The sequence below is a fragment of the Solea senegalensis genome, linkage group LG8 (genome assembly GCF_019176455.1).
Source record: "Solea senegalensis isolate Sse05_10M linkage group LG8, IFAPA_SoseM_1, whole genome shotgun sequence".
Taxonomy (NCBI): domain Eukaryota; kingdom Metazoa; phylum Chordata; class Actinopteri; order Pleuronectiformes; family Soleidae; genus Solea; species Solea senegalensis.
The window spans coordinates 4177084-4204109 of NC_058028.1; the positions used below are offsets into that span (position 1 = coordinate 4177084).

The 27026-nt window shown below is 38.9% G+C and overlaps 1 protein-coding gene across 1 annotated transcript in view; it reads left to right on the plus strand.

The window, feature by feature from the left end:
- b3glcta (beta 3-glucosyltransferase a) overlaps window positions 1-27026 on the plus strand; it is an 84621-nt gene that overhangs the window by 17586 nt on the left and 40009 nt on the right. The window contains exons 3-4 of the mRNA XM_044031779.1: window positions 14143-14182; window positions 25702-25811. Coding sequence (XP_043887714.1) covers window positions 14143-14182; window positions 25702-25811 — 150 coding nt within the window. The remainder of the gene's footprint in view (window positions 1-14142; window positions 14183-25701; window positions 25812-27026) is intronic.

Genomic DNA, 27026 nt, shown 5'->3' on the forward strand with positions numbered 1-27026 from the left:
ATTACCATTTAAAAACGTACTGCAAACCCAGTTCAGAACACTGGAGATTTTCTGAGAATTTAAGGTGAAAAATGTTACAGGAGTGTGTTAAAACATTTAAAGGAAGAAGCTAACTAATACTTTGGCTAACTGGATAGCTAAAAACTGTCACAACATTAGCATTGAAAAAGAAATTTACTGGAAGAAATAATCGAAACAGCATCAGAAGATGAAGCTTACACTGCACTCAACATGAAACACTGTGTAATGAACACAGACATTATATGGATAAAAGTAAAGATGTAAAATGCATAAAGTAGCAACCATTAGCATTTAAAATGCCTACTGTAATTGCACTGGAGAGTTTACAAAACAGGAAAACAAGGTCCTCTGTTCTTTATTCCTTGAATAAAGTGCAGCATTAAGTCTGTATTTCACTTCCACATGTTTTCATAGTCTCTGATGACATATAATGGGCGTTTTATGGTTTAATAGCATACATAAGGCACCTCTTAGATGAAAAGATGTGATTAATCACAACAAATTCTTTGACTGTCTTCTACCTACGAAAAGTCAGCAACATAAGCACAACACTTTGGTGAAAAAGTTTCCCGAAATGACTTTACATCTTGTTTTTTGTTCGCTCGTCTCTGGAGACATAAACACCCTGACACCACATCACCCTCAGCAGCTACTGAAAGCCTTACGTTGCTTTTGTCCTTTGACGAAATAAATCTGCACGTCTTTGTTGACTGCACTTAGTCTTAAGTGCAGCTCAGTTGTTTCCATAATGACCAGTGATGAAGGGAGAGAGCAGCTGCCTTCCCTAACTACCCAATCAATTCAACTCTTCATGTTTGATTGGACAGTAACATCCACTCAGGTTGTTTGTAGGTTTTCATGTTGTCTGGCAGACGTTTGTGGTTGTGCAGCTTCCAAAGGCCATAGACTTTATGCACTTTTTTCTCTATGTTATGAATAAACGGAGAAGTCCTGCACTTTTGACGTTTTGTTTTTGTGATGTAATGCTACATGACTGCCTTGCGATGTATTGATCATTGCAAAATCATTGTATAATGATATTATTGGTATCGTTGACCATGTATTGGAATGGTACCGTATGATCCCCACCCATAGATGCAATACTCGCTTCAAATTTGTTTTCGCTCTTTGCTTAGTCAGAGTCACTATGTTTTATTTTGATATATGGTGAGGCTCTGTGGTATTTTTTACTTCATTTTAATACACTCATTAGTTGGGTATTTGTGGTTTTATTTTGAAAATACATTTTGGGTTCATGTGGGTTTGTTTTTTTACAGGTTATCAAAACATGCTCCCAGTTCTGAGAAGATTCCTTGAAGAGGATATTTAAAATGCAGAGGATGTATTTCTCCAATGGGATTAACAACTGAAATACATTAAATATTATAAATTAAATATTATATACTGTCTATTCATCAAAAACCCTAACCCTCACTTAATAACACTTTTTTACGCCTAATTATTTGAAGAATTACACAATTTTTATAGTCAATTTCATTGTTTATAACACACATGCATAAATATCCATACAAGTACATCAGGTTTTATCTGAAATGAAAGGTAATAAGTGTGTTTTAAGACAATGTAAACGGTAGATAGTTTGTTTTCCAGTGTATTGTCACTCTGAAACATCTCTAAAGAAAACTTTTCATGAGTCCAGAGAAACAACCTTTGCACATTTGAACAATACCAAGATGCTATTTATAATCTATATGTAAGATGCATAAAAGCTTGACATTTCCAGAGTCCAAAATGTCACAGACGCGATGATTAAGTAGATATGTTGAAGTCAAAACAAGGTGTGAAATCTTTGAGATAAAAGCTGCACATCTTCTAGACAGAAAGGGGGAAAAAGTACAATTTCCTTTTTCACTGTGAAGCGTTGATGCTCAAACACGGTTAACATGGAAGATTTATCAAAAAAATAAAGTAATCACGACATTATCACATAAATCAACAGTCTGCACAACAACATGGGTCATTTTAGAAAATGAAATTACAGCTAAGAGGATATACACACGGTGTAACAAAATGCTGCAGAATCTGCTCATCAAATCCATTGTGCACCATACAATGTCTCACTGCAAAAATACAGTCAAAATTATATTTTACCTTAGTTCCAGCATCTATATGTGTCACATATGTCTAAGGATACAACAATTAGTCAGTCACTCATTTAGTCATCAATAACCAAATGAATCGCCAAATATTTCAATAATCGATTAATCAGTTTGAGTTTGTTTATTACATTATTAAAAGAAGTTTCTCTGATTTATAGCTGAAATGGTAATATTTAAAGGTATCTTTGCTCCATAAGACATAGACATCATTAAAACTGAACAATTTTGGTTTATGGACAAAATAAGACCTGTGAGAAATTTAAATTTTGACTTCCAATTTCAAAGTAAATGCACTCAAATGGTTTATCCTCCAAATGAGGAGTCTCTTTTTTCTTCTTTTTTTTTCTTATTTGGCAAAGTAAATAGTAGTAGTAAAATATGTGCAACACTGGCATTTAGTCCAAAGAACAGGATTATTTTGAGTACTTAAAAGTATTTCTGAATGATTTCCAAAGACAAACTCTGTAAAACACAGAAGCTGAGCAGCTGACGCGACAGATGCGACGCAGCAGTAACGCTCCGCACACGCATCATTGACAGTAAAACTGCCGAAAGTGTTGTCACAAGCCACATTTGCACTGCAGAACAACACAACACGGCCCACAAGCCAAATATACAGTATTTGTCTCAATGTTGAGACTTTTTCAGCATGTTATGGTTTAAATCTGGTCAGAAACACTGGAGAGGGAGCATATCGTGACCCTGAAACACTCAACACAGCAGAGTCCGACAGCAACGTTTGCACCGTTGCCAGCGGCAACCAGACTTGGACCAGTGTGTTCCCATTTTTGTGCGGTCTGGTTGCCTCTGCTGTGGTTGCCTCTGCTGGCAACAGTTTTTTTTTCTTTCTCCTGTGCTTAGAAAAACAAACTCAAATCCCCATGTGAGTGGTGTAAACCTAGTGGGAACGTCCCTGTTGAGCTGATTTACTGTGCACAAGGAAGTGTGAGTTTACAGAATCAAAAATAAAAGCTTTATGCTTTTGTGGAATAACAAAGAGAGTGGCATCGATACTGAAAGGTGGACAAGAATTAAAAGAGAAGTGGGCAGTATTGAGGCAATAAACTATTGTTTGTTAGATGAAAAAAACAAAAAAAACAAGCACCACCAAATCTTTGCAATATATTATTCTATCAATTTACCATGAAAGAGATATGAAAAAAAAACATTATTATATAATATACATAACTTAACTCATAAACCTATAAATGCTGCGTTTCTACTTATCTCTTTAAGAACTGTATCAAAAATTGCTCAAATGCTTCTGAATTGCCCACTTGTAAGAGTGTAAATACTGCACTTACATACCGAAATGTATGTAGTGAAAGTATTATATCATAGTTACCTTTTATTCCATTACACTGTCTTACTAATTAGGATGTAACAATGCAAAAATATTATTATTTTCAGAATTAATTAATCTGTTAATCTTTTTCTTGAGTCATTAATATTCACATTTATGACGCTGAAAAATCTGAGATTTTGTTTTCATCACTGTAGAAAAATCAAAATAGGTGACGATTCTTTTACCAACATTTTAGTCTGACTAAAATGGAGTTAGTCTTAGTCAGACTAACATACTGGATAATGCGATATATGCCATAGTCCGATTACTCATGCGTGTATACGCTTGGCGTTCTGCATACATAGCAGGAGAAGACATAAACTTTGGCAGCGTTAATCTCACCGATCACGGTTTGATTCAAAACGCACCAGTTTATAGAGATACAGCGGCATCTATAGAGGCGGAGTCAGACGTACAAGTTGTCCAATTGCGTGTTTTAGTCGGACGACGGCGTTATCTTGATTAATCTGTGCATGTAAATGTGCTGAGTGATATTGTGCTGTGAGGAGCTGGTGAATCACTGTGTTTGTTTAAGTCTCTGTTTAACTTTAGCCTTTGTCTCTTTGTTGAGCTGCTAATAGTGTTTGACTAAAGTTTGTTAGTAAAGGGATTAAATGCTTTGACTTCTGTGTATTTACTATCCTTGTGATTGCACTTCAGAAAATCGCTGCAGATCTATCTAGATATATTCACCAATGCTTGTGAGTTCCAGCACTTTTCTTTTAAAACTCCCACTGGTCAGAAAACACGTTGACCCGTGGAAATGTGTTTAATTAGCAATCAAAGTGAAATGAAAGTGGTAATTAAAGTATTTAGTGATTTATCAGTTCTTTCTCCCCTTTCTTCTCTCTCTCACTGACTCATCAGGCTCATTAGTAATAAATTACGTGATTGGCTGAATGTCATAGAACGGTGATAATAAGGGTAAAAATCAATGTAATTGCCCAGAATTCCCTTGATTCTTTTGTGATGTAAAGGCTAGAAAGGCTGAAATACATCGGTTTGAGGTTTGGTTCTGGATAGGAGACGTCCGGGCCTGGATCTGGATCATTTTGTGACCACTATTCTCAATGTTTTATGTCATTACACAATCACTGATCCAAATGTAATTGTCAATCGTCTCTATTTTTCAACACAAATCCTGGTTGATGACCAAAACCAGCAGATTTGTTAGTCGCTCTCTCTCCCTCAATACTTCTCTGTCTGCAGCTCACAGCCTCGAGACGATCTGTTCCCGCTGACATAAATCTTGTGTGTTAGTCGGATAAAATCGTTCTTCCTTTTAGTCTTGGCTTCAGCTGGAAGCAGCGTTGGATTTCTCTGCTGTCACAAAGAAAAATATGCATCAATTTCAATCATTGATTCATCGTTTCAGTCATTTTTCAAGCAAGTTTGGTCAATGGCTTTGCTACAGCTCCTCACATGTAAAAATTTGGTTCTTTTCTGTTGTGGTTTTGGAACATTTTATGATGTTTTATAATTTTATTATATTATTGTGTATGTCGGAGTGTGATATTATTTTTATTGTGTCAAATAAATCTAATCAAAACCATAGTGGGCTAAGAGTTGATTCTGTTTTTTTTTTTGTCCACCCTCTTTTTTATATGTTGTTAACTCCTCCCACAGTGGGAGTTAGCCACCACAAATAGTAATGAAGAAAAGTAATGAACAATATTTTGACGTTTACAGCGTTCCTAACTGAATTTACTCAAGAAATGCTCAAATCCTGTAGTTAACAGTTTAAAAAACACTTTACTCATGACTTTTCCATGCACACCGGGTGGGGACATGTCATCTTTTAGGCAGTTGCCAGGTTAGTTGACTGCTTGTTGTTAGCATTTCAAGTGCCATTCGGAGCACTCCTATTATCCATGAACTTTAAAATAATACATTATTTAAGGACTTTAGGTGTTGGTTGAAAGGATAGGTGGTTAACTGATTGTTGGTTGGCTGGGTGGGTGAGTGAGTGAAGCGGTGGTTGATTCGCAGTTCGCAAATAACTATATTAATAAAAGTTGGTTGGTTGGTCGATTTAATGGGTCATTGTTTAGTGTCTGATTCCACTATGTCAGGTGGGGACATACCATCTTTTAGGCAGTTGCCAGTTTAGTTGTTAGCTTTTCAAGTGCCAATCCGAGTACTCCTACTATCCATGAAACTTTAACATAATACATTCTGTGGTTGAATGGATGTGTGGTTAACTGGTTGGTTGGTTGGTTGGTTGGTTGGTCAGTTGTTTGGATGGCTGGATAGTTGATTGGTTGGTTCCCAAATAAAAGACAGATAATTATGTTAATAAAGATCAGAAAATCAGCTTGCTATTGACTAGCTAGCTGATTGATGTTGTTGGTTGATTAAATGGATTGGTGTTTGCAGTACCATCATTTAGGCGGTTACAAACTTTGAAATAATACATTTTTGAATGACAACATCAAAAGTGAAAATACAGGGGGTGAAGTTTGTGGGCATGCGAGACGGAGGGCAGTTGGACGGAGCTTTGGGATGCATTGAGGAACTTGTACATTGTTTTAGAGCTATGAAGAAGGACGAAAAAAGGACAAGACAATGGAAATGATAGGATGACGAGAACTGATATAAAGAATTCAAACATTGCACAAAAAATATTCTTACAAGAAGAAATAATACATTCTTCGAGCTGACAGAGCACAAACTCGGTCTCCTCATTACCAAAAGAAATGTAACAACCTGGATTTCACAGTTTTTTTTTTCTTGCTGTTGTATTTCCAAGTCAAAGCCTGCGGTTTGATCTTAGGAGTCCGACTGAATTTATTTATATACATATATATATGTATGTATGTATGTGTATATATATACATATACATATGTATGTATATATATGTATACATATGTATGTATGTATATATATATACATATAGATATATATATGTTTGTATATATGTATACATATACATATGTATGTATATGTATGTATATATGTATACATATCCATATGTATGTATATATATATATATATATATATATGTGCAGTAGTATTTTGACTCCCAATCACATACATTGTCAGTGTGAGTTAGTTCATAGAGAAATTAGTTTTAGCACAATTTCACTTTCACTAACTTGTTTTCTTTTATTTTTCACAAGACGGTAACAAGAAGGAAGATTGCCAAAAAAGAGAGAGCGAGAGAGAAAGAAGGAAACTCCGGCACCATTGAAACATTCCTGTCATCAGTGAACAGAAAGTTAATGTGACCTGACGGGTCACACACACATCAGTGGAGCGTCTGTTCCCTAGAGGACAGAGAGATGTAGCAGGGGGCCTTGAATTTATGTGAAGACTTTCCAAATCAAAAGATGGGGATCAAAGGGTTGTCTTAGCCGCTGTCCTTGACTACATCACATTCACATTAAGTGGGTTGAAGGTTTTTTTTTAAGGAACTTATGCATGTCCACATGAACTGAGAAAACCTTTGCCCACTGTAGAGCTGCTGCTGCTTCTGCTGCTGCTCTGTGGTTAAACCACATGTGTATAAAAGTAATGTAAGCATTATTTATAGTTGTTGATTGGTTACGGTTGGTTGGTTGAATGAAGGGGTGATTAACCGACTGTTGGTAGGTTTGTGGTTTGTTGATTGGGCAGAGGGGTGATTGATTTGTTACTGGTTGGTTAGTTGGGGTATTTGGTTGAACAGATGGGTGATTGACTGATTGTTGATCGATTTGTGGTTGGTTGTTGGTTGATTGGATCAATGGGTGCTTGAGTAGTTGGTTGGTTGGGTAGATGGGTGGTTGATTAGTTGGTTGGTTGTTGCGTTATTTGGTTGGGATGGGTGGGTGGTCGAACAATTGTTGGTAGGTTTGTGGTTGGGTCGTTGGGTAGATGGGTGGTTGATTAGTTGTCCGTTAGATTATTTGGTTGCCAAATTAAAGACAGGGATCAGAGTGTTGTCTTCCCGTCCCGTGTTTTTGAGCACATCACATTCACATTCATCTCAAAAAGATTATGTGTATCCACATGAGCTGAGAAAACCTCCACCTACAGTAGACCTGCAGCTGCTGCTGCTGCTCTGTGGTTTATGCCTGTCTGCATCAGTGCTGTCACTGGTCAGACTTGCTCATGGGATGGTGAAGCTAAACCCTTTGGATGGACAGTGAAGCGGTTCACTTTTTTACACCTCCATGTGTCCGATACCTACTGCAAATGGCTGACAGCTTGCTGCCAGACAGAGTAAAGGAGAGTGTTACCTGTGCGTGGACACAGAGCAGGACGTAAATGGATGACTTCTCTGAGCTGAGAGTGATTCATCTCTCAGTAATAGTGAAAATGATGCCAGGCCTGACCCGAGTTCACTCACTGCTGCAGAATATTAGATCATTTATAGGTCACACCATGCACAGATCTGCAGTCGTCATGTGTCTTTTGTAAAATTATGTTTTTGAACATATACTGTAAATTTGATATATGTTTTCCTTGTAATGATAGCAGTTTTCCAGTGGGATCATAAATTGTTCTATTGAAATGGAAAAGAAAATCCATCTTGCAAAACAGCAGTGCATAATAAAGCCACTGTTATTCATGTATTTATCTACAGCAGTGCTTGTTTCAACCTAGGCCCACAACCATATTTGTACATGAGCATGAATGTAATATAATATTGCAGTAAACAGAAAACACTGAAATTGAAGTATTTAAGTTCTGTTATCAAAAATAATTTCAGCCTCACTCCTATTTTGTGCCCTGTGTAACTTATGTGCCATGGATGGATAGACTGGTCCAGGACATCTGGATCCTCTTCAGTTTAATATTATTTAATTCATAAATACATCAAAATGTTTTAAATGCACCAGGACAGACTGTGTTCTGTTGATGTCTGTGTTGCAGAGTATAGTCTAAATGGAGACAATGAGAAATCATTAAAGGGCATTCAAACCCCATCTGTGGTACATTGGTGGTTAGTTTAAGAACACTCATGTAAAATATCATTGATGAATGTCAAGATAACAAATAATCCCTTTAGTATAGTTTAATGTCCAGTGTGTCAGAATTAGAGAGAATAGTGATATGTAACGGTGATACAGCAGATTGCTCACCCCCTCCTTTTCCCAAGCTTGTCAGTGAACTATGATGGCTTTCACAGAGCAGAACGGATGCAAATATTCACATCTCTCTCCACTCCTCCATTTGTTGTTAATTGGTTAATGCCTCATGTTTATGTGTTTATGTCAAGCAGGTGGCCTCTGTAAAGCAAGGCCATTGCCACAAGCAAATATAAGAGGTGTCCATTTACATTGGAAGTTGTAAATTGGAGTGACGTCACCTCCGAGTTGACTGCGTTCCAGTTGAGAGGTCGAGAAAAAAATATGGACGTAAACATTTCTCAGGCTTGCCATTTTGTCTAGTTCTCATCGATAGCATTGCCAGTCGGTAACATCGGTCTGCACGGTATTTTGCTCACACAATTAATGTGAAACAAATACAACAGAAGTGCAATTATCAGTTCTGTGTCGGGGTGCGTGACGTTGCTCCAAGTTCCAAATTAATCTGGAACACACCGTCATTGTAAGGCCCCAAAACGAGATTTTATGGGGACTCCACAGCTAAGCCTTTTGAAATAGAGGTGAAACCTCTTGTCGAACCTGTTACCTTTGTTTTTAGCACTTAAAGACGACCATGACCTGGATGACTGAGAACCTTCACAGACAAAAAGATTATATACTTAAACACACTCTTGGGTGGTTGATTAAATTCCTGCCAGCAAACCCTCCTAAATGCTGTACACTTTAAGCAGATGGTCAGTTTTGAACAAAGGGGGCTGCAGATACAGCTGAGAGGATGAAGTAAACCGGAGTGATGCTTCCATGACCATAAAGAACAGACAGAGCTCAGGGCTTTGCAGTACAGTGAAACGTGAGTTTTTAGTTAGAGGTACAGTGATCAATACAAGCAAAAGGACCGAGCAAAGACTGCTCGCTTCATATAAGTCCGTGGTTATCAAACAGTAGTACGTGTAGCACTAGTGGTATGTGAGCTGCCTGGGATAAAAAGTTTGAGAACCACTGATGTGTTTTTTTTTTTACTCATTTCCAGAGTTAAATGTGTTATTTGATCATCAGACAGTAGATCTTAGATACATGTCTCATTTCCACAACAAGAGAAGTTGGGATTGAAAAAATAACTGACAAAAAGTCGACGTCAAAGTGACTGCCTTCAAAGAAAATAAAAGCCCTCTACTGCTCTGTCAAGTATAACATGTTTCAAGAGTAAAAGATCTGAAAATATAAAATTGAAACAAAATGGGGTTCAATTTAATCCGACTCTGAAATAGAATGTGAATTAAATTTAATCTTAATTTGAAAAAATGCGTGAAACAGCCCTTCAATGTTCTGTTTTCTCTTCTCCCCAAATTCTAACCTTAATAAAGTAACGTGCTTTATGACATTGACTGCACTGCTTTTCTCCTCCCAACAACAGCTCATGTGAAAATATTTCCTCACACACGCGGACCATTATGTGAAACGGCTGCTACTGTTTGGCTGATTGGGCTTTTTCTGTCATTAAATCCTAATTAAAAGCCAAATGACATTAGTCCTTGAGCTCATTCATGGTCATAGTAATTCAGGACTCACATGAACACACTTTTAACGCGCGCACACACACACACACACACAATCAATATACATAATTGGTAACATTTCACTCCTCCATCACTTAATCCATCTCTCTGGAGGCCTTGATTTATTTTGTTTGGCAGTGACAGTGTTGTGATTTACTGTTCCCTCGCTGCCGCCTGACTGAGAGTTTCCCTCAGTTGTCTTCAGAGATCTCTAACTCTTACCTGCTCCATGGTTTATTTTAGGATTATGCTGCTCTTCCCTTATGAGCACTACTCCCTCCACATAAACCTGTTGTTATGTAATGCACATTTGTGCTTCTTAGTGTCTTTCCTTAAGAGGACAATGTCTGGGTGCACAGGGTATTGTTAGCTTCAGCTAACAGAGTACTGGTGGGATTCTTCTGAGTATCTTTTGAAGGTGTCACATAATATTAATAATAAATCTTGATTTTTTTGAGTAACCCCAATAACTAGCTAGCCAACAAGCTAATTGTCCTACCTAACACAGTCGGCATCGTTCTCTTCCCAGCATTCTACTGTGATAAGCAAGACCAGGCTTCCAAAACTTTAAGGGAATCTTTGGGTGAAATGCTCCCAAATATTTTGGGACGAGAAAAACGAGCAAAAATGTCCTCAAAATTCAACTGATGCTAAAATGATAACTAGAGCTATAGCCGTGTTTAAGTACTGGAACCACACTACGGAACGCCAAGCGGGTCACAACTTAATACAAAGATAAGGTCAGAGGTCAGATTTAGTGATTGCTGGACCTTCAGAGCAATACAGAACTACATGACTCTCTGTGACTTCTCTTCTTTTTACATTTAGTTTAAAATTAACTGGTTATTGTTAATAAACGATTTAAATTTGACAATAAGGCCTTTGTGTGGTACATTGTAAACATATGATGGACATTATATCACTCATGACACCATGTAGACAATCGAAATGGGAATTTAAAAATGACATTATTAGTTACCATGACAGAAAGCTAATGATCCTGGACTAATTTAGTCTAAAAATGGCAGACCAAACTGAGCTTAATGAGAGGGGGGGAAAAGATATGGAATTGTGAGCTTAATATGAAAAAATAGATTGTGACACCGCTCATAAAAAATGATGTCCAGATTTACATCTTAAAAAAGATCTGCCAATACGCTGATGATAATCGACAATATATTCTTTAGCACCTAATTTTGTCATCAGTTTTTCTTTGCAACCGTGACTTAATACAGTGTAAAAGCATTATTGGCTATTTTTCTTCTTTTTGTCCTCCATCAACAGTGTAAAAATAACAGCTTAACTTTACAAAAACATTCACTGAACCACACTTTGAGTCTGTCTTTGCTACTGCATCTTGTTTCTGTGCTACAATACACTTAATATGAAATACTTTTGGATGAAACAATTACCTTTTACTGCCTTTGTGGCATGTAAGTCAATTTTCTGAGAACAACAAACAACAAAATATACAAACAGAGTTAATTATTTGGCCAATTAATCTGCCGGTGCCTATGATTAAAACAAAAAAATACTCTGTTTATCAGCCTGACACATCATTAGGTCCACCTCTACCATGTATCAAGGTATTTTCATTATTTTTTTTATTTTTAAACCGATGAACCATTTGTATCAGTAAAAATGTTCCACCTTAATTATATTTCCAAGTCTGACAGATTTATGAGCAATTATCTGATAAGAGATTGTCTTCTCCCGGTTTATGAGATGACTGTTTTCTTCCCTCACTCTTCAGTGGAAGAAATGATTTCAGAGGAGTCATGAGTGATGAGACAGAAACCTTGTGGGCATGACTAACGTTACTGACTCCAATTAAGCCTGATGTCTTGTTCCCTCTGAATTAAATCATGCTGATATGATCTTGTGTGCCTGTGCATATATTTACCTCCAGCTCTCATCATTTAGAAGGAACAGGAAACGACAGCCGAGCACGTTTGCACGAGTCCTTGAATTACTTTATATTGTGGGGGACTTTTTCGACCATTTTTGTCCACATTTTGAAAAGGTTCTTGTTTGGTGCTTGTCCTAACACTTGATGTAAGATTTGGACGGAATTAGAAATTAGAAAGATTAGGAAATGGATCAATTCATGGTCAAGTGTTTAAGAATAAGTGACAAATGAAGGATTTGTCGGCTCATCTCTTTTATTCTCAGTGTTGTCATGGAATTATGGTCTTCTTGTACCAGAAATCATGTAAACCTTATTTTACATATTTACTTTTTTTCTTAGTTTATGCATTGGGTTAATGTGGGTGAAGTCATTCCAAATTATTTACACATAAACTCCTTCTTTAGTTTGTACAGAAGAGTATTAGGGCCACATGTATAAAAACAAAAAAACCCAATCAGAATTCTGACTTGTCCACAATAAGGGGACCCAGGGGGCACAAATAAAGGGCTTGGGGGCCACAAATAAGGGGCTCATAAAGCATTGATAAATTGATAAAAAAAGTTTGCATGTATTTCTGCTTATGACAAAAACATGTTTTATATTTGTACATGACACAGTTTCAGTTATTAATTAAAGTAATTTTCATGCGAAATGGAATATTTCCAAAGTTCCCAAACTAAAGTTCCCATGGCAAGTTTCTGGAAATGTACAGAAATGTGGATTTATTACTTATCTATTATTATACTGATTTATATCCGTAAACTAGATAAATTAAGTCACCAAATCTTAAAATGTTTTTCATCCAAATGTTAATTTAACAAAGATGAATTATTTAGTGACCGGTTTCATATATTTAACATTTAGTTTATGCATTATCTTTTATTTAGAATATATACAGTCAGACACAACATGCAGCTTGGATGGACTGAACATACTGTAAGTGCTGTTCAATTCATTTTTATTTAAGTTGAATTTATTCAAGATTCGAAGAGTTTATTGTCACATGTACAGTAAGAAAACAAGTTTCTCTGTGGTGTAGGAGTAGAGTGGATAAATAGTTAAAAGTTTTTTTTACCTGAAGTTTTATTTTATTTTAATTTAACCTTTATTATATCCCAAATAGAACTCATTAAGATTTTAAATTTCAGGATTTTCATTAAGACTCTTTTGCAAGACTGTCCTGGCCAAGGCAGGCAGCAGTTCATGCGGATTAAGACACAAATACAACCAATTCAGTTGTACAGCCTACTCGAAACCATAAATTACACATAAAAACCTACTAAAATGTACAAAGTGCAGCAATGTTTGCAATAAAAACAAGTCCATGCAGTATATAAATGCTTATTCTACATGACACTTGTACAAACATGGGTAATAAATAAATTTTCTGCAAATTTAGCCTCCTAAATGTTCCGCCCTTTGACCTCTACTGGACGTTTTCTTTACTCTGTTGTGGTGAAAGTGCGGCACACGTCCAGTGCCACCAAAACTGCAGTGGTGCCGTGTAACCACCGCACCCGGCACCAGCTCAGAGTGAATTTATGGCTGAGTTAATCTCTCTGAAGGCTGCAACAGCTTGCCAGTGAAATGATTGTTAGTCTAGAGGAAGTCATAAATCAAAAAACGGGCCTCGCTTTGTCATTATCTATTAATACTGTGCTGCTGCTCTGGAAGCAGCCGGAACTCACAACACGTCCCTGTTTTCACCCGAGACTGAAAATATTTCCCTTTTTTTGAAAATAAAAAAAAGACAGCTCTTCAAAGTTAGCACGGCTTGTGATTGATTTACTCGTCCCTGTGTGGTTTGCCGCGTGGCCTCTGACGACTCCGGAGGTGGAACAGCGTTCAGACCCCTAATTGAGCTGAATGCACTGCGCTTAAATGCCGCGGGCACAAAATCCACGCAATTAAGACGGACTAATGACGTGAGGTATCGCTCATTATTCCTCCAAATAACCCTCCGCAGCTTCCTATGTTTAGTATCACAAAGTCTTAATGAGTGATTACGCAGAGGAAGGGAAGTGTGTTCGAGTCTGGAGAACAGGAGAGCGTTCGGTTCACGCGACACGTTTCCGTGTCGAGACAGAACAGCGGATCGATGTGGGTCATTGTGTGTGACGCTCTTAATTATCGCACTGTCTCTCTCTGTCTTTCCAGAGCCAGGACGATAAGCACGACGTCCACAACAATCAACTGGGTGAGTCCTGTTTTTGTTTTTCTAATTAGCGCCAAAAAGTCACGACAACAACAGAGACAAAGGCAAAGAAGAGCGATAGGTCGGAGTGTGATTTGTAACAGTTGTTAAGCAAGCAAAAAAAAAACACTGCATGTGAATCTACGTGAAAGATGGAGAGTTAAGCAAAAGTTTCGCCAACAGAGGGTGAAAATATTAATCAGTTAACCAAACGTGTGCTTGGTTAATTGATTGTAACAGTAGATAAATAATCACAGAGATAAGAGAAACATGCAGCGTATCACCAGTGGAAACAGGAAGTGACAATACCTTTCATATACATATTCAGTATGTGCAGTTACACATTAGGATCTACATTTAGTTACATTTAAGAATTTAGCAGACACTTTTATCTATATATACACACACACATATATATGTATATATATATATACATATATACATATACATATCATAATTACCACTGTATAATTTCTGAAAAAGCAACACTTGAACTTATTTAATTTAAACTTAAGTAATGACTCATTAGTGGGGGAAATAATATTACGGTGCTTTATCATCATTTTGTTGACCTAAAACATTTCAGGATTATAATTCCAGCGATGCATGAGAGCATGGTGTTGATTCAGTTTATGCAAATTCATTCACAATTTCATCCTCGCGCTTTTTAATTCCGGGCTGTTTAACGTTAATGTTTCTCAATAATTCTGTCGCCCCTGTCTCTGATTGGATTTGTGTTCCATGCGGCCGTTTCTGTGTTTCTCTGCTGTTGTGTTTGATATCTGGATCAATGTCGGTTGACATTCAGCAAGATGAACACTTCCTGAGGATTATTCAGTTTTAGGAGAGGTGCACGCTCCAAGCACTGAGAGACATAATCACAAAAATGTCCCAGCAGTGTGAGATCTAATCCCCCCAAAATCCTATAAAATGAAAGTTATAAAAAAAAAGGGGGGCTTTTGTCTGATGTCTTCTTGAAAATCAAATCTTCAGAGTTTCTCCATCACTTTTTACTCATAAATAAAGTCTGGTCTCTTTATGGATTCGACAGCAACGAGGAAGTTCATAACTACAGCGAGTGCATGCCTTTCATGCTTCAGGGAGCTCCTACAATCACCGTCTGAGAGTGATATTTGGGAGCCTGCAGTGAACTTTGGAGCCAGTTTGGAGCCTGGACCTGTGCCTGTTGTTCAGTCAGCCGGGTCACTGCAGACGCTAAAGCACACAAAAACAACTTCATAATGCTCTCATTTGGCCGCTCAGCGCTCAGAGTGCAAACACAAACAGACAGCTATCTGAAAAATTCAGCCCGCACTGAACAGTTGGGCCGCTGTGATTCTCTTTGTCGCAGCACAGATGATGCGTGAGTGTGTGTTTTTTTGAATGTTAATTCAAGAAAACACAATTAGAGAAAAGTCAGAATTTCTGTGGAAGCGGGTGACCTTTCAGATGGTGTCATAAATAATCACTCAGTGTTTCTTTAACAACTCAGAATAGTAGACATTTTTAGAAAGTGACAACATTTTCAAAAAGTGAAAACATTTTCATAAAGTGAAAATATTTTCAAAAAGTGAGGACATTTTTAGAAAGTGAAAACATTGTCATAAAGTGAAAACCTTTTCAAAAAGTGAGGATGTTTTCTGAAAGCGAGGACATTTTCAAAAAGTGAAGACATTTTCAAAAAGTGAAAACATTTTCAGAAAGTGAAAACATTTTCAGAAAGTGAAAACATTTTCAGAAAGTGAAAACATTTTCAGAAAGCGAGGACATTTTCAGAAAGTGAAGACATTTTCAGAACGTGAAGACATTTTCAGAAAGTGAAAACATTTTCAGAAAGCAAGGACTTTTTCAAAAAGTGAAAACATTTTCAGAAAGTGAGGACATTTTAAAAAAGCAAGGACATTTTCAGACTCAGCTCACTTGAAACCTCATCAGAACGGGTACTAAAAGAAACACTAGGTACTATCACTGATGGAAAAACAAAAAAAGTGTTGAGTTGAGGCGAGCTAGAACTGTATAATCGAAAAGCTTCCATTTCTTTGATTGAGTGGCGTAACATGACATTTAATATTCAGAATTCATATGAGCTCTGGCCAGATCACAAATATAAAGGCAGATTCTTAAGGGCGACATCACGGTATATTTAATATATTCTCTCTATCTCCTTAAACCAAGTCTTAAACCTTAAAAAAACAGTGAGGACCAACCAACAGTCCTCTCTCTGTACATTCTGTCCTCAAAACGGTCCTGACAAAGACATAAACACAGGTACACACACTTGTATCTCCCTGTCTCTGTGGGTTTGCTCCCTCATTTCCTGCTGCCTCGCCTCCTCTCTCTGTTTTACCGAGATATTTATGACACTGACCTTTTGGGCAATAAGCTTGAAGTTAAATACACCATGTTCCCCATTGATCTTCCGCGAGGCAATTATAAGTCTGTATTAATATGAGAATGAGGATGATAGAAAAATCATTGCTTGCTGCGTGACACACAGTTTCTGTGCTGCACTTTACTCGCTGATTGCCTATAGGGGATGTAGGTTATTTTTATACGGCTAAATCAAACTCTCAACAGCTTCAAAAACAAAAAAAGACTGGCTGTATTCAATTTTGGGAGCTTCCAGATTGAATATCACCAAGTGTCTGATTGACTATTAAGTCCTGGTTCTGTCTGGTCATGGTTAGTTTGGTCAAGAAGATTTGAGACGCGGGGAGAGGAGGAGATGGAGAGACGGCTGATTCTGAAGCGTATTGTCTTGAGGAGTCCAATGATGCGAGTCGCTGGAGTGCAGCGGGTTCTACACCAGTGCAATCAGCCGCTGCACGGGGAGTCAGGGCCTGCTATGGAAATGAGCTATTGACGTCCTCTGTCATCTCCAAGTCTGTGCCGGCACTGACGGCTCTGGGTCTGTCTCGACAGTTTCATTGTTCCCAGTGCGGCGTTGTGACCCAACTCACAGAACAACATCCCTCGTGAGTTTTACAGATATTCCTCATTAAAGTTCCCTTATTTGTCTGCATTCCATACTTTTTGGCGATGTAGAATATGTAGAACTGTGACTGTGACTATTAGCATTTAAAGAAAAACTGTCTACTTAGTGACTTCTGCACTCCCGTTTTATAAAACCAAAATATGCGTTAGAAAATGAATCATAACTGACTCAACAACACATGAGAAGACGGAAAAAGAACACATTTGAGAAAAGTCTTAACGTGTGACCTATAAACACACACCGCAGGATGCCCATATAAGGAGTTGTAGTGTATTATTCCTGCGGCAATTTACCGAGGATGCACCTGCAGCACAGATGATCACTAAGGGTTAAACACGCAGTATGTAATTCCTGCCACTAGGGGTCTTTCACTCAAACTGATATCAGTCTGGTGACGGTAGCTCAGTGGTGGAGCAAGTCGTCTTTCAACTTGAAGGTTGCGGATTCAATTCCAGGCTCCACTAGTCTATGTGCTGATGTGTCCTTGGGCAAAAAAGTGGAGTGTAAAGCAACTTTGAGAGGTCCTCAAGACCATTTACCATTGGATGACATCATTTACATGTCACCAAATGTTGCCTTTAATAGAAATACATATTGCTTTTTATGAATTAGTTAATGTGTATATGCAGTGAGTATGTTAATACAGTAAATGTTGCATGTAATATCTTTAACCTCCGTTTTATGGCTTCCAGGATGTCCCTTTAAATCCAAATTTAGTTTCATGCCCTCCACTCACACACACACTTTTACTTTTTATTTCCTCTCGGTTGTTTTGCTGTGGATTCGTGTTTGTTTAACTGCTCGGGCAGCCGCAGCAGCAGCAGCAGCAGCAGCAACAGCAGATACTCCGGGCTGAAATGAAACGACCCCATCACGGCTGTGGTGACTCCGCACACCTGCTCTGTGACACTGATGGAGATGACAGAGGTGCAGCCGTGCCCCAGAGGTCAGCGCGCTCCCGGCGTCTCTGCCACTTGGCAACGTCTGCCATTCCGCTCTAAGGAATTGTCACGATTGATTTGCATCAGTGAGGGGGACGACACTGCGGGGCCGGGGCCACTCGCCGAGAGCACACCAGTCCACACTTTAGTGCAGAGTTCAACACTTCACACTCCTGCATGCAAACACGATTTAGCTCGTCAGCTTTGATTCTTTTTACCCCTGCCTTCTCTTATAGAGTGAGTATTTGGACACAGTTGGAAACAACTCAGCAAATTGCAAAGGCTGCGACTTGATCGATTTATTGGGGATTGTTCTACGTCAGTGGTTCTCAAACTTTTCTATACCCAGCATCACCTGAGAAAGTATCGAGCTCTTCAAGTAGTACCATTATCAACAACGTTAAAATACAGTGGTGTAAATCGGTTGAGCAAAGTCAGCTCCAGAGTTTTCCCAATAAGATAATTTACTCTCTCATGATCCTCATCCTCATCCTCTTTCTCACATATACTTCACACACTGGTACAGTGAGATTAGATTAAGAGGGAGCGATGAATTTTTGTTTGTTTCTCCACTCTGATCACATGCCCTGGTAGAACAGTATTTCTGATTTTCCTCCAAGGACCACCAGAGGAAGCTTGCGTACCACAGGTGGTACATGTTCCGCAGTTTGAGAACCATGGTTCTACAAAAACAACAACAAAAAAAACAATACATAAGTTATAGAAATGGTTCATACCTTTTTGAGTTTTTATCCTTTCATTAGTGAGTATAATAGGTCATATTGTGATGGTGTCTCATGTGCTCATGCGCCATCTAGTTTTAAAGGTATAGTGTGTAAAGAATTTAGGTTACATCATTTTCTTTTGGCAGAAATTGAAGATAAAATGTTGTTGTTGTTGTTGTTGTCTGGGGTCAGCGGTCGCCCAGTGGAACATTCCAAGGCCAGCCGATAGATATAATCCCTAAATCTTGAAGAGACATTACATCTCTGTTGAAGTTAAAACGACGGTACTTGCTGGAGAATCAGTGTCTTTGTCGCTAGAGAGGAGAGAGTGGGAAGAACATGTGTACATATGGCAGTTTCCACCGGCTCCACCAGCACCAGCTGATTGTAATGATTCAGTTACACTGAAAACAACTGCTTTACAAGTCACTAGTCACTCCTTTGTGTGTGTAAAACAAAATCACGGCAATTTCATGCAGCCGTGCACTGATGACTCCGCCCACATTGAGTAGGTGCAACCTAAACCATGTCGTGCCGTGGCGAGGCGAGTCGAGCTGGGACCATAGTGGAAAAGGGCCAATAGTTTCATTTTTTTGGCCTGTTTTTGCACTTTGAGAGACAAATATTTCAAATTTAACACACACAATCTTATGTTCATGTACAATTGCAGTGTTTTTCGAAATGCATTTTTTTGTTTTTCTTCATTTAAAATTTTTAAAACAGTATTTTAACACACAGTACGTTGTAAATAACTGCCAGATATTGGAAGTTTTTCTGGAAGAATGGGCAAAAGCACTTTCAGTTGCAGAACATTCTATTATAAAAAAAAAGTCCAGACGGACATTTTGAGGGTTAGGTGTTAAAGGGTTAATATCAGGTCAGCTCTACTATGTTTTTGCAGTCGTCCGCGATGGACCAACTAAATATCTTATGAGCTTTGATGCTAACTGAAGGCTATATAGGGAGGGGTATGTAGCTGCAACACACAGCATAGCTGTTGCCAAATTGTACCTGTAAATCTATAACACAGTACATATTGGAACTGAAGCTTTGTGTAAAAAGTTGTATCGCAAATTAAAATAATAATAAAAAAAAGCCTGAAAGGTTTTGCACCAATTTTCCATCAACCAGATGGTGATGGCCTTTGAAATGTGGCTCTAAATACACAAGATCAGAGACAGAAGGAGCCTGAAATCTCCTGTGCTTCATTTCAGCCAATACATTTCAAGGCTGATACAGTCTTTCTTTTATGAAGTGGCCTCTGAGGAATAGTGAAGGCATGAGGGGAGAGATAAATGAGCGCGAGGCTCACACGTTGTGGTTTGGATCGAAAAAGAGATTCATCTGTGACCAAGGCTTTGGCTCCATCTCTTGGGGGACCTTCAATCCCATTAAATTAGGATTTAGCCGTAAAACAAACTACTGAGCACATTAAACCTTGTGATGGAATCACCTGTTATGACTCGCCATTACCTCATGCTAAGGGGGCACGCTGACATTCTGTCGCCACCCATGCATATGTTAATGGGAGTGACATTTCACTCAAGACCAACAAATGTCAGGCTGGTGATGTGGTGGAGGAAATGTCAGGTCATGTAGAGTATCATATCCATTTCAATGTTTTGCAAATTAAATATGCAAAAAGTCGATGAAGGAAAATGTGTTTTTATGAGCGTTTCCATCAACCGCTGTTCAGCAAATATTGGTCATTAGTTCTCTGGCATAAACACAGAATTCCTGGTTACAACAGTCGAAGAGTAAGAAGGTGCATGTTGATGAAGCTGTTGGACACATTCATGGTCGCATTTCGTTCACTTAACCCTTCAACACCTAACCTTCCAAATGTCCTGTATTTTCTTCCAATATCTGGCAGTTATTTACAACGTACTGCATGTTAAAATACTGTTTTAACAATTTAAAATGAAGAAAAACAAATTTTGAATGTTTCATTTGAAATATGAACAGTATAAAACATGTTTATAATAACATTTTTGTCTCAATGTGCAAAAACAGGCCAAAAAATCTAAACTTATGTACAACTTATGTTTTTCCTCCAGCTTCCTACAAGAGCGCAAGTGAAATTACCATTGTAACCACATCTCAGCTGTCAGAAACCGTTGGAGTTTTTCTGATAGCACAAATTGCCGCACAATTACGTTAACGGGAAGAGCACTTTCAACGATACACTGTGTTTAAGGGTTAATGGGGGAATGTTTCCTCATTAATCCTCCTCATGTGCTTGTTTCCTACATTTTTCCAGTGCAGTGAAAGGCAGAAGCTGAAATAATGCTTCAAAACGTCACACGTAATTTGCTAAATTTTATCTCCATTGCCTATTCGTGTTTACCTTTTACTGATATGCCGATAAACCACACAGTTGGTGTAGTGGTGAGCAGTCTTGCCTTTGCAGCCGCTCATGGACCAGGTTCTCCAGTTTCTTCCCACAGACCAAAAACATGCAGATGAGGGCATTAGACAAAGTGGACACTCGGGATTGACCGTAGGCGTGAAAGCGAGTAGTTGTTTTTCTCTTTATGTGGCCCTGTGATGGAGTGGTGATCTCTTAGCTGGGTGACCCTCATGTGGAGGATAAAGCGGTAGAAGATTTTTGCCTCCCTTAAGCGTAAAAACCTCTATGAAGGTTCTCAAAATCTGTGTCCAATTCAGTTTTTTTACAGCATAAAAACAGGCAGATGGAGATAACGCCTTTTATCTCTTCTGTAGATGAGCACAGTATGTGTAATATATGTAATATACCTTCCACTTAGACCTCCTCAGCAATTATGGAGCTATAAATGTCTCCCTGCTCTTAAGTGGCTACCAACCGACTTGTGCTGTGTTTCAATCATGATACAGTTCCGTTTGGTACAGTCCGGTCCAGTTTGGAATGGTAAAGTCCTGTGTCACCTTTACTTGGTATAGATGATGTTTGAGACAAAGATGAGAACAGACTGTGGGCGTTAACACCAATCGCAAACGAGCGACTGGCTGACGTGGGTGGAGTTACCCTGACCGCACCGTACAGTTTTACTGTGGTACCTCAAGGGAAAGGTACCAAAGAACATTGGGGGTAAAGCACAGCTGAGGCAAGTCAGTCTGTCTTTACTGACTCGCCTCCAAATGCTGCTTCAGGTTCGGTGTGTTTTTTTTCCATTGAGTTTGTCTCAGTGTGGTTTACAAACAGTTGTTTGTCTTATGTAACATCGTATGTGAAATTCCACCATATGTCATGTCTTCTCTTTCTTCCTAACGTGGTCATTTGTATTATTCCACTCTTCTGATTGGTTCTCTCCCCAGTTTTGTGTAGTTTTTATTCGTTGACGTAAGTGTGTGAACACTTTTCCCAGCCTGCAGGTACCATTGGATAATCAATTCTTGGTAGCTTAATTGGCACCATGTTGTTTTGAATCTGTTTTTGTGTAATTAAATGCCTGTAGATGCATCAATTCCACATTTCCGTCGGCTGTTCACACCAGGGGAGTGCTTAGAGGTGATTGTTACCTGAAAGGAGAAGGGCACAGGAATGACGGAGGTGAAGGAAGGTTACAATGACTAGGAATTTTCCTCTCTGTTGTTTGATGATTAATCGAAATCCATCAATGTGAAGCCAAGGCCGGTGAATTATGTCTTAATTAGTTTCTTTTTTTAACGCCTCGTTCTCCTTTGCTTTGACATTATTATCCTCACAATGAGGCGGAGGGCTTATCTGATTTTCCTGTTTGTCTCATGCAGCTGGTATTCTTTCTGCACTGGGTGCCATCAGGAGGCTGGGGCCTCACCAAGGACTCCGAAATGTGCTGCATTATGTGAAAAGCAAACACTTTTCTGTGTATATGCGCGCACACACACCGCTGTTCATTTTGCAAACTCAGCAGAAGGGCATTTAGAGGTGGTGTAGCGGTAGTCGGCCTCTCGGGTCTGCTGTAGGCGGAGGTTAGATCTGTCGGGAGATAAACGCGCTGATATTTAGCAAGAAAATCCACCTCCTCACCACGGCCCCGAGATCAATTGGATCTTTGTTATGAGGGGAGCCGAGAAAGCGACACACCCACCGACAATGAATTAAAAAAGATCTGACACCGATACTGTACTGTGACACGGTGTCTGTCCCTGACTCCGGTGCTAATATCTGAACCCAGGAAGGTAATTGGTTCATGTCGTGTAATTGAGGAAGAGGCAATTTATCTAATCCTGCCGTTAGCACTCGCCCTATACCATTGGTGTCAAACTCATTTTAGTTCAGCGGCCACAGACAGCACAATTTGATCTCAAGTGGGCCAGACTGGTCAAATAATAGCATAATAACCTATTAACTACAAGCATTCAAAATGTTTCCCTTTGTTTTACATTAAGTTAAGCATCTTTTTACCAAATAACCTGAAATTTCAACATTAAGCCTAGGTTAACCATTTCCAAAGGCACACAACATTTAGCCACAGGTATCTGGAACTGAAAATGTAATATTTGTATGTAAAATTTTCACAAATTCATCCTGGGGTCCGGATTGGACCCACTGGTGGGCCGGTTCTGGCCCGCGAGCCGTACATTTGACACCCCTGCCCTATACCCTTCTTCCCTTTGCACATTTATCCCAAAGGGCAGATTCAATTGTGGCTGTTAACTTTGTTTTAAAACACAAAAATCCTTCTTCGTCTTCTCATATATTTTGTTTCTTTCCGGGAGGAAATCAAAGTGTTTAAAGCAGATGAGTCGTTTGACACAAAGCCGGTTTAAGCTCAAATTAAGAGGGAACTGAATATGAAGAGAGCTGCATATTTAATTACTGGGAATTTTTCGAACTGCCAGTCATCACAGGAAAACTCCGACGCAAATCCTTTCTTACTTCTGGGGATTTGAACAATCAAAAATTAAAAATCTCATGATCCAATAATCCTGTGATCACATTAATGGATATATTGTGACAGCATCTACTTTGTGTAAAAAAATATTGCAGTGTTTCGTGGTGTGATATCGTCGTGATTCTTTTTAAGCACTGTATCAATATGGAAATATGTAGAGATTCCATTTGGAAGGTCGTGGAACTTGAATTTCCAACTTGTAAACTTACAATCTCAAGTACCTCGAGTATTTATTTCACAATACATCTAAAAGTTGCTCATACGTTAGAGCGTTGTTAATGGCAGGTGTTGTTAACAATAACTAACCCGAAGTACATTTACATTTCTGACTTCTTAGCTTGAAAATGGTGAACTCGCGGGTGACTTCACTCAGAATTCCGGCTTCCAAGTTCTGATGTAGATGGAAGTGGTTTTGTGTTGTTTTTAAGACGACACCTGTCAGTTGGCAGCAGGTTTTCAGTTTATTTTTACTCCCTTTCCTGTTCTTACACTCCTCTCACCAGAAAAAAAAAAAAGTATATTTTATGTACATAACATAGTTTTTCTTGAAAGGAGGGCAGAAATGTCAGCTGTGCTAAATGTTAGCTGGGGAAGCAGCTACACAACTGGACAGACTGGACTGATTTACAATGTTAGTGATGCAATGTACATACAGAGGTGGTTTCAAATTTCAATCTGAACATCTCAGTCTCTCAGATAGGATTTGAAAGTGTCTTCCTCTGGGATTCCACTGCACGTGGATCTATAACGTAGCGCCTCTATTGCGAAGTGATTCGCATCCACTTTAATCATACTGTCACCTTCCACCGACTCTGTTTGCGTTGGATACCGTTCGTGGTTCCATCATTCCGTTGCTCCCACAGAAAATACACAAGTGTTCTATTTTTGCCGGATGACGGAGCGCAACGCTTCAATTCAGCAGATTGTAGCATGAGCGGGACAGGATGTCAAAAACCAATACAACAATAAGCATCCGTCTTTTTCAGAACAAAAGCCCCCACGTTGACAGCTTATCGTGTTTACGCACATGCAGTGGAATCCTGGGATTCTACGACAACGAATTGGAGATGGACACAGTGGAAGACAATAGTTTCAATAGTTTAAAAATCTGAAGAAAGTTTGCACCGCAGCTCCACATAACGATTTGGGACAGAAACAGGCGCAGATTTCTGTCGTCCATTTTGTTTTGACTGCTTGCTCACGCTGGATTTTCTGTTTTTATGTGCGTCACTGCTGTGCTGCGTCTTGCTTGTATCTACCGTAGCTCGAGAAATCTGCACAGATGTTGAAACGCTCAAGTATTAATATTTTACAATGCGATGCATAGAGATATTCAGCCTAAGCGCTTAAACTACATATAATGTTCTTCAGATATGTCTATTTTCCCACTGGGAGCTGCACTTGTCATGTTGAAACTCAAAAGTAAACACGCCTCCCACATGCAGTGTGAACACTCTAATCTGTCAACATGGGCACCAAATAACAAAACATGACAGAACACAGCAGCAGCAGCGACGCACGTGCGACGTCGGGTGTGAACCAGGCTTTAGAAAGTAAACATCACATGTAATTGTCAGCAGCTTTGTCGTCACCGAAGCAGAAATGCTAGCATTTTCTGATTCTCAAGCCTTCTTTAGTTGTTTGTACAGACACTTATCGATACCTTGATACTGATCAGTGCTGGACCTGTATCAAGTCAATACCAGATCTCAATGCCTGTCCCTTAAGTTCCCATATGAAACAAAAAAAAAACCTCCACTGACTACTTATCTTTTATGAAGTAACACAATCTGTACTGTGACATTTACATCTGCCCTTTCTCCCAGCTAATTAAGCTCTTGATGCGTCGCTTATTATCAGCAGGCCAATAAGAGAGATTAGCGAAGTTCAGTTATTATGAGGGGACCGCAGCGGCTCTTATCTTGTCTTGCTCTCAGAAGGTCATCGATTGGCGTGACCTCTATTTCTCTCCTCTAATTTCTTTTCCTTTGTGTTCTCCTAGACCTGCGGGAGATAGTTTTCATCATCCAGAGCCAGAGGAACGTATTCCACGTGAGGCAGGCGGAGAGACGGAGAACGGATTTACTCAAGCAGGCACATGGTCTCACAGAGGTAAGACACGCACACACACGCTCTTATTTTGGCGTATGAACACTTGTGCTGTTGCCATATCATATAAATACCAGTATAAAAAGAGCATGATATAAACAACATCGCTGCATGATGATGCAATGCTTTCATTTCTCTCGCTCTCTCTCTCTTGCTCTCTCTCTCTCTCTCTCTCTCCCTCTCGTGGGTGTGGCTTCATAAACACTCAGAGCAGATTAGAGACAGGGGAGTGAGAGTAACAGCTACTAATAAGTGAGTAAATGGCAAAGTCAGTGCACTTAGTGCAGTAAATGCTTCCAAATGTAAAGATGGACAAACATCAACATCGACTCCATCGGGCCAAAAACGTCCACAGAGCCAGGATGACGAGGAGAAATTTAATTAGTTTTTTGCCAGCGGGCATAAAAAAAGCAACATTAATCAGAAAGCGAGGATATTTTCAGAAAGCGAGGACATTTTCAAAAAGTGAGGACATTTTCAGAAAGCGAGGACATTTTCAAAAAGTGAGGACATTTTCAGAAAGTGAAGATATTTTCAGAAAGGAGGACATTTTCATTTTCAAAAGTGAGGACATTTTGACATTTCTAAAAGTGAGGATATTTTCAGAAAGCGAGGACATTTTCAGAAAGTGAAGATATTTTCACAAAGCCAGGACCTTTTCAGAAGTGAGGACATTTTCAGAAAGGGAGGACATTTTCAGAAAGCGAGGACATTTTCAAAAAGTGAGGACATTTTCAGAAATCGAGGACATTTTCAGAAAGCCAAGACATTTTCAGAAAGTGAATATATTTTCAGAAAGCGACTTCAGAATCTTCTTCTTGTTACACAGTAGAAGAAACCAGAGATTATCACGTCTCTCTTTGCCACAGCGTTGCCCGAACGCCTGGATTTCCATCACTCTGTTAACTGTGCAGAGAAAAAACAGCAGGCGGCTGTAGCCTGGAGCCACTCTTAATTTATGTCACATTTTAGCTGTTACTGCATGTTTTCAGCACACAGTTAAAAAGTATTTTTAAATTTGAATTCTATTTTAAACAGACCAATTTATTTTCTCAGACAAAGAGCTTTTGCTATTTATTACACTTTTCTTTCTCACACAATTAAGTAATTGAACAATAGTATGAAGCATTACTCATGGTACCCTCCAAAATAAATGTATAGGACTTTCACATGAAGTGGTTTAAAATATGCAGCTCTCAGCTCTCAGCCCGCATACAA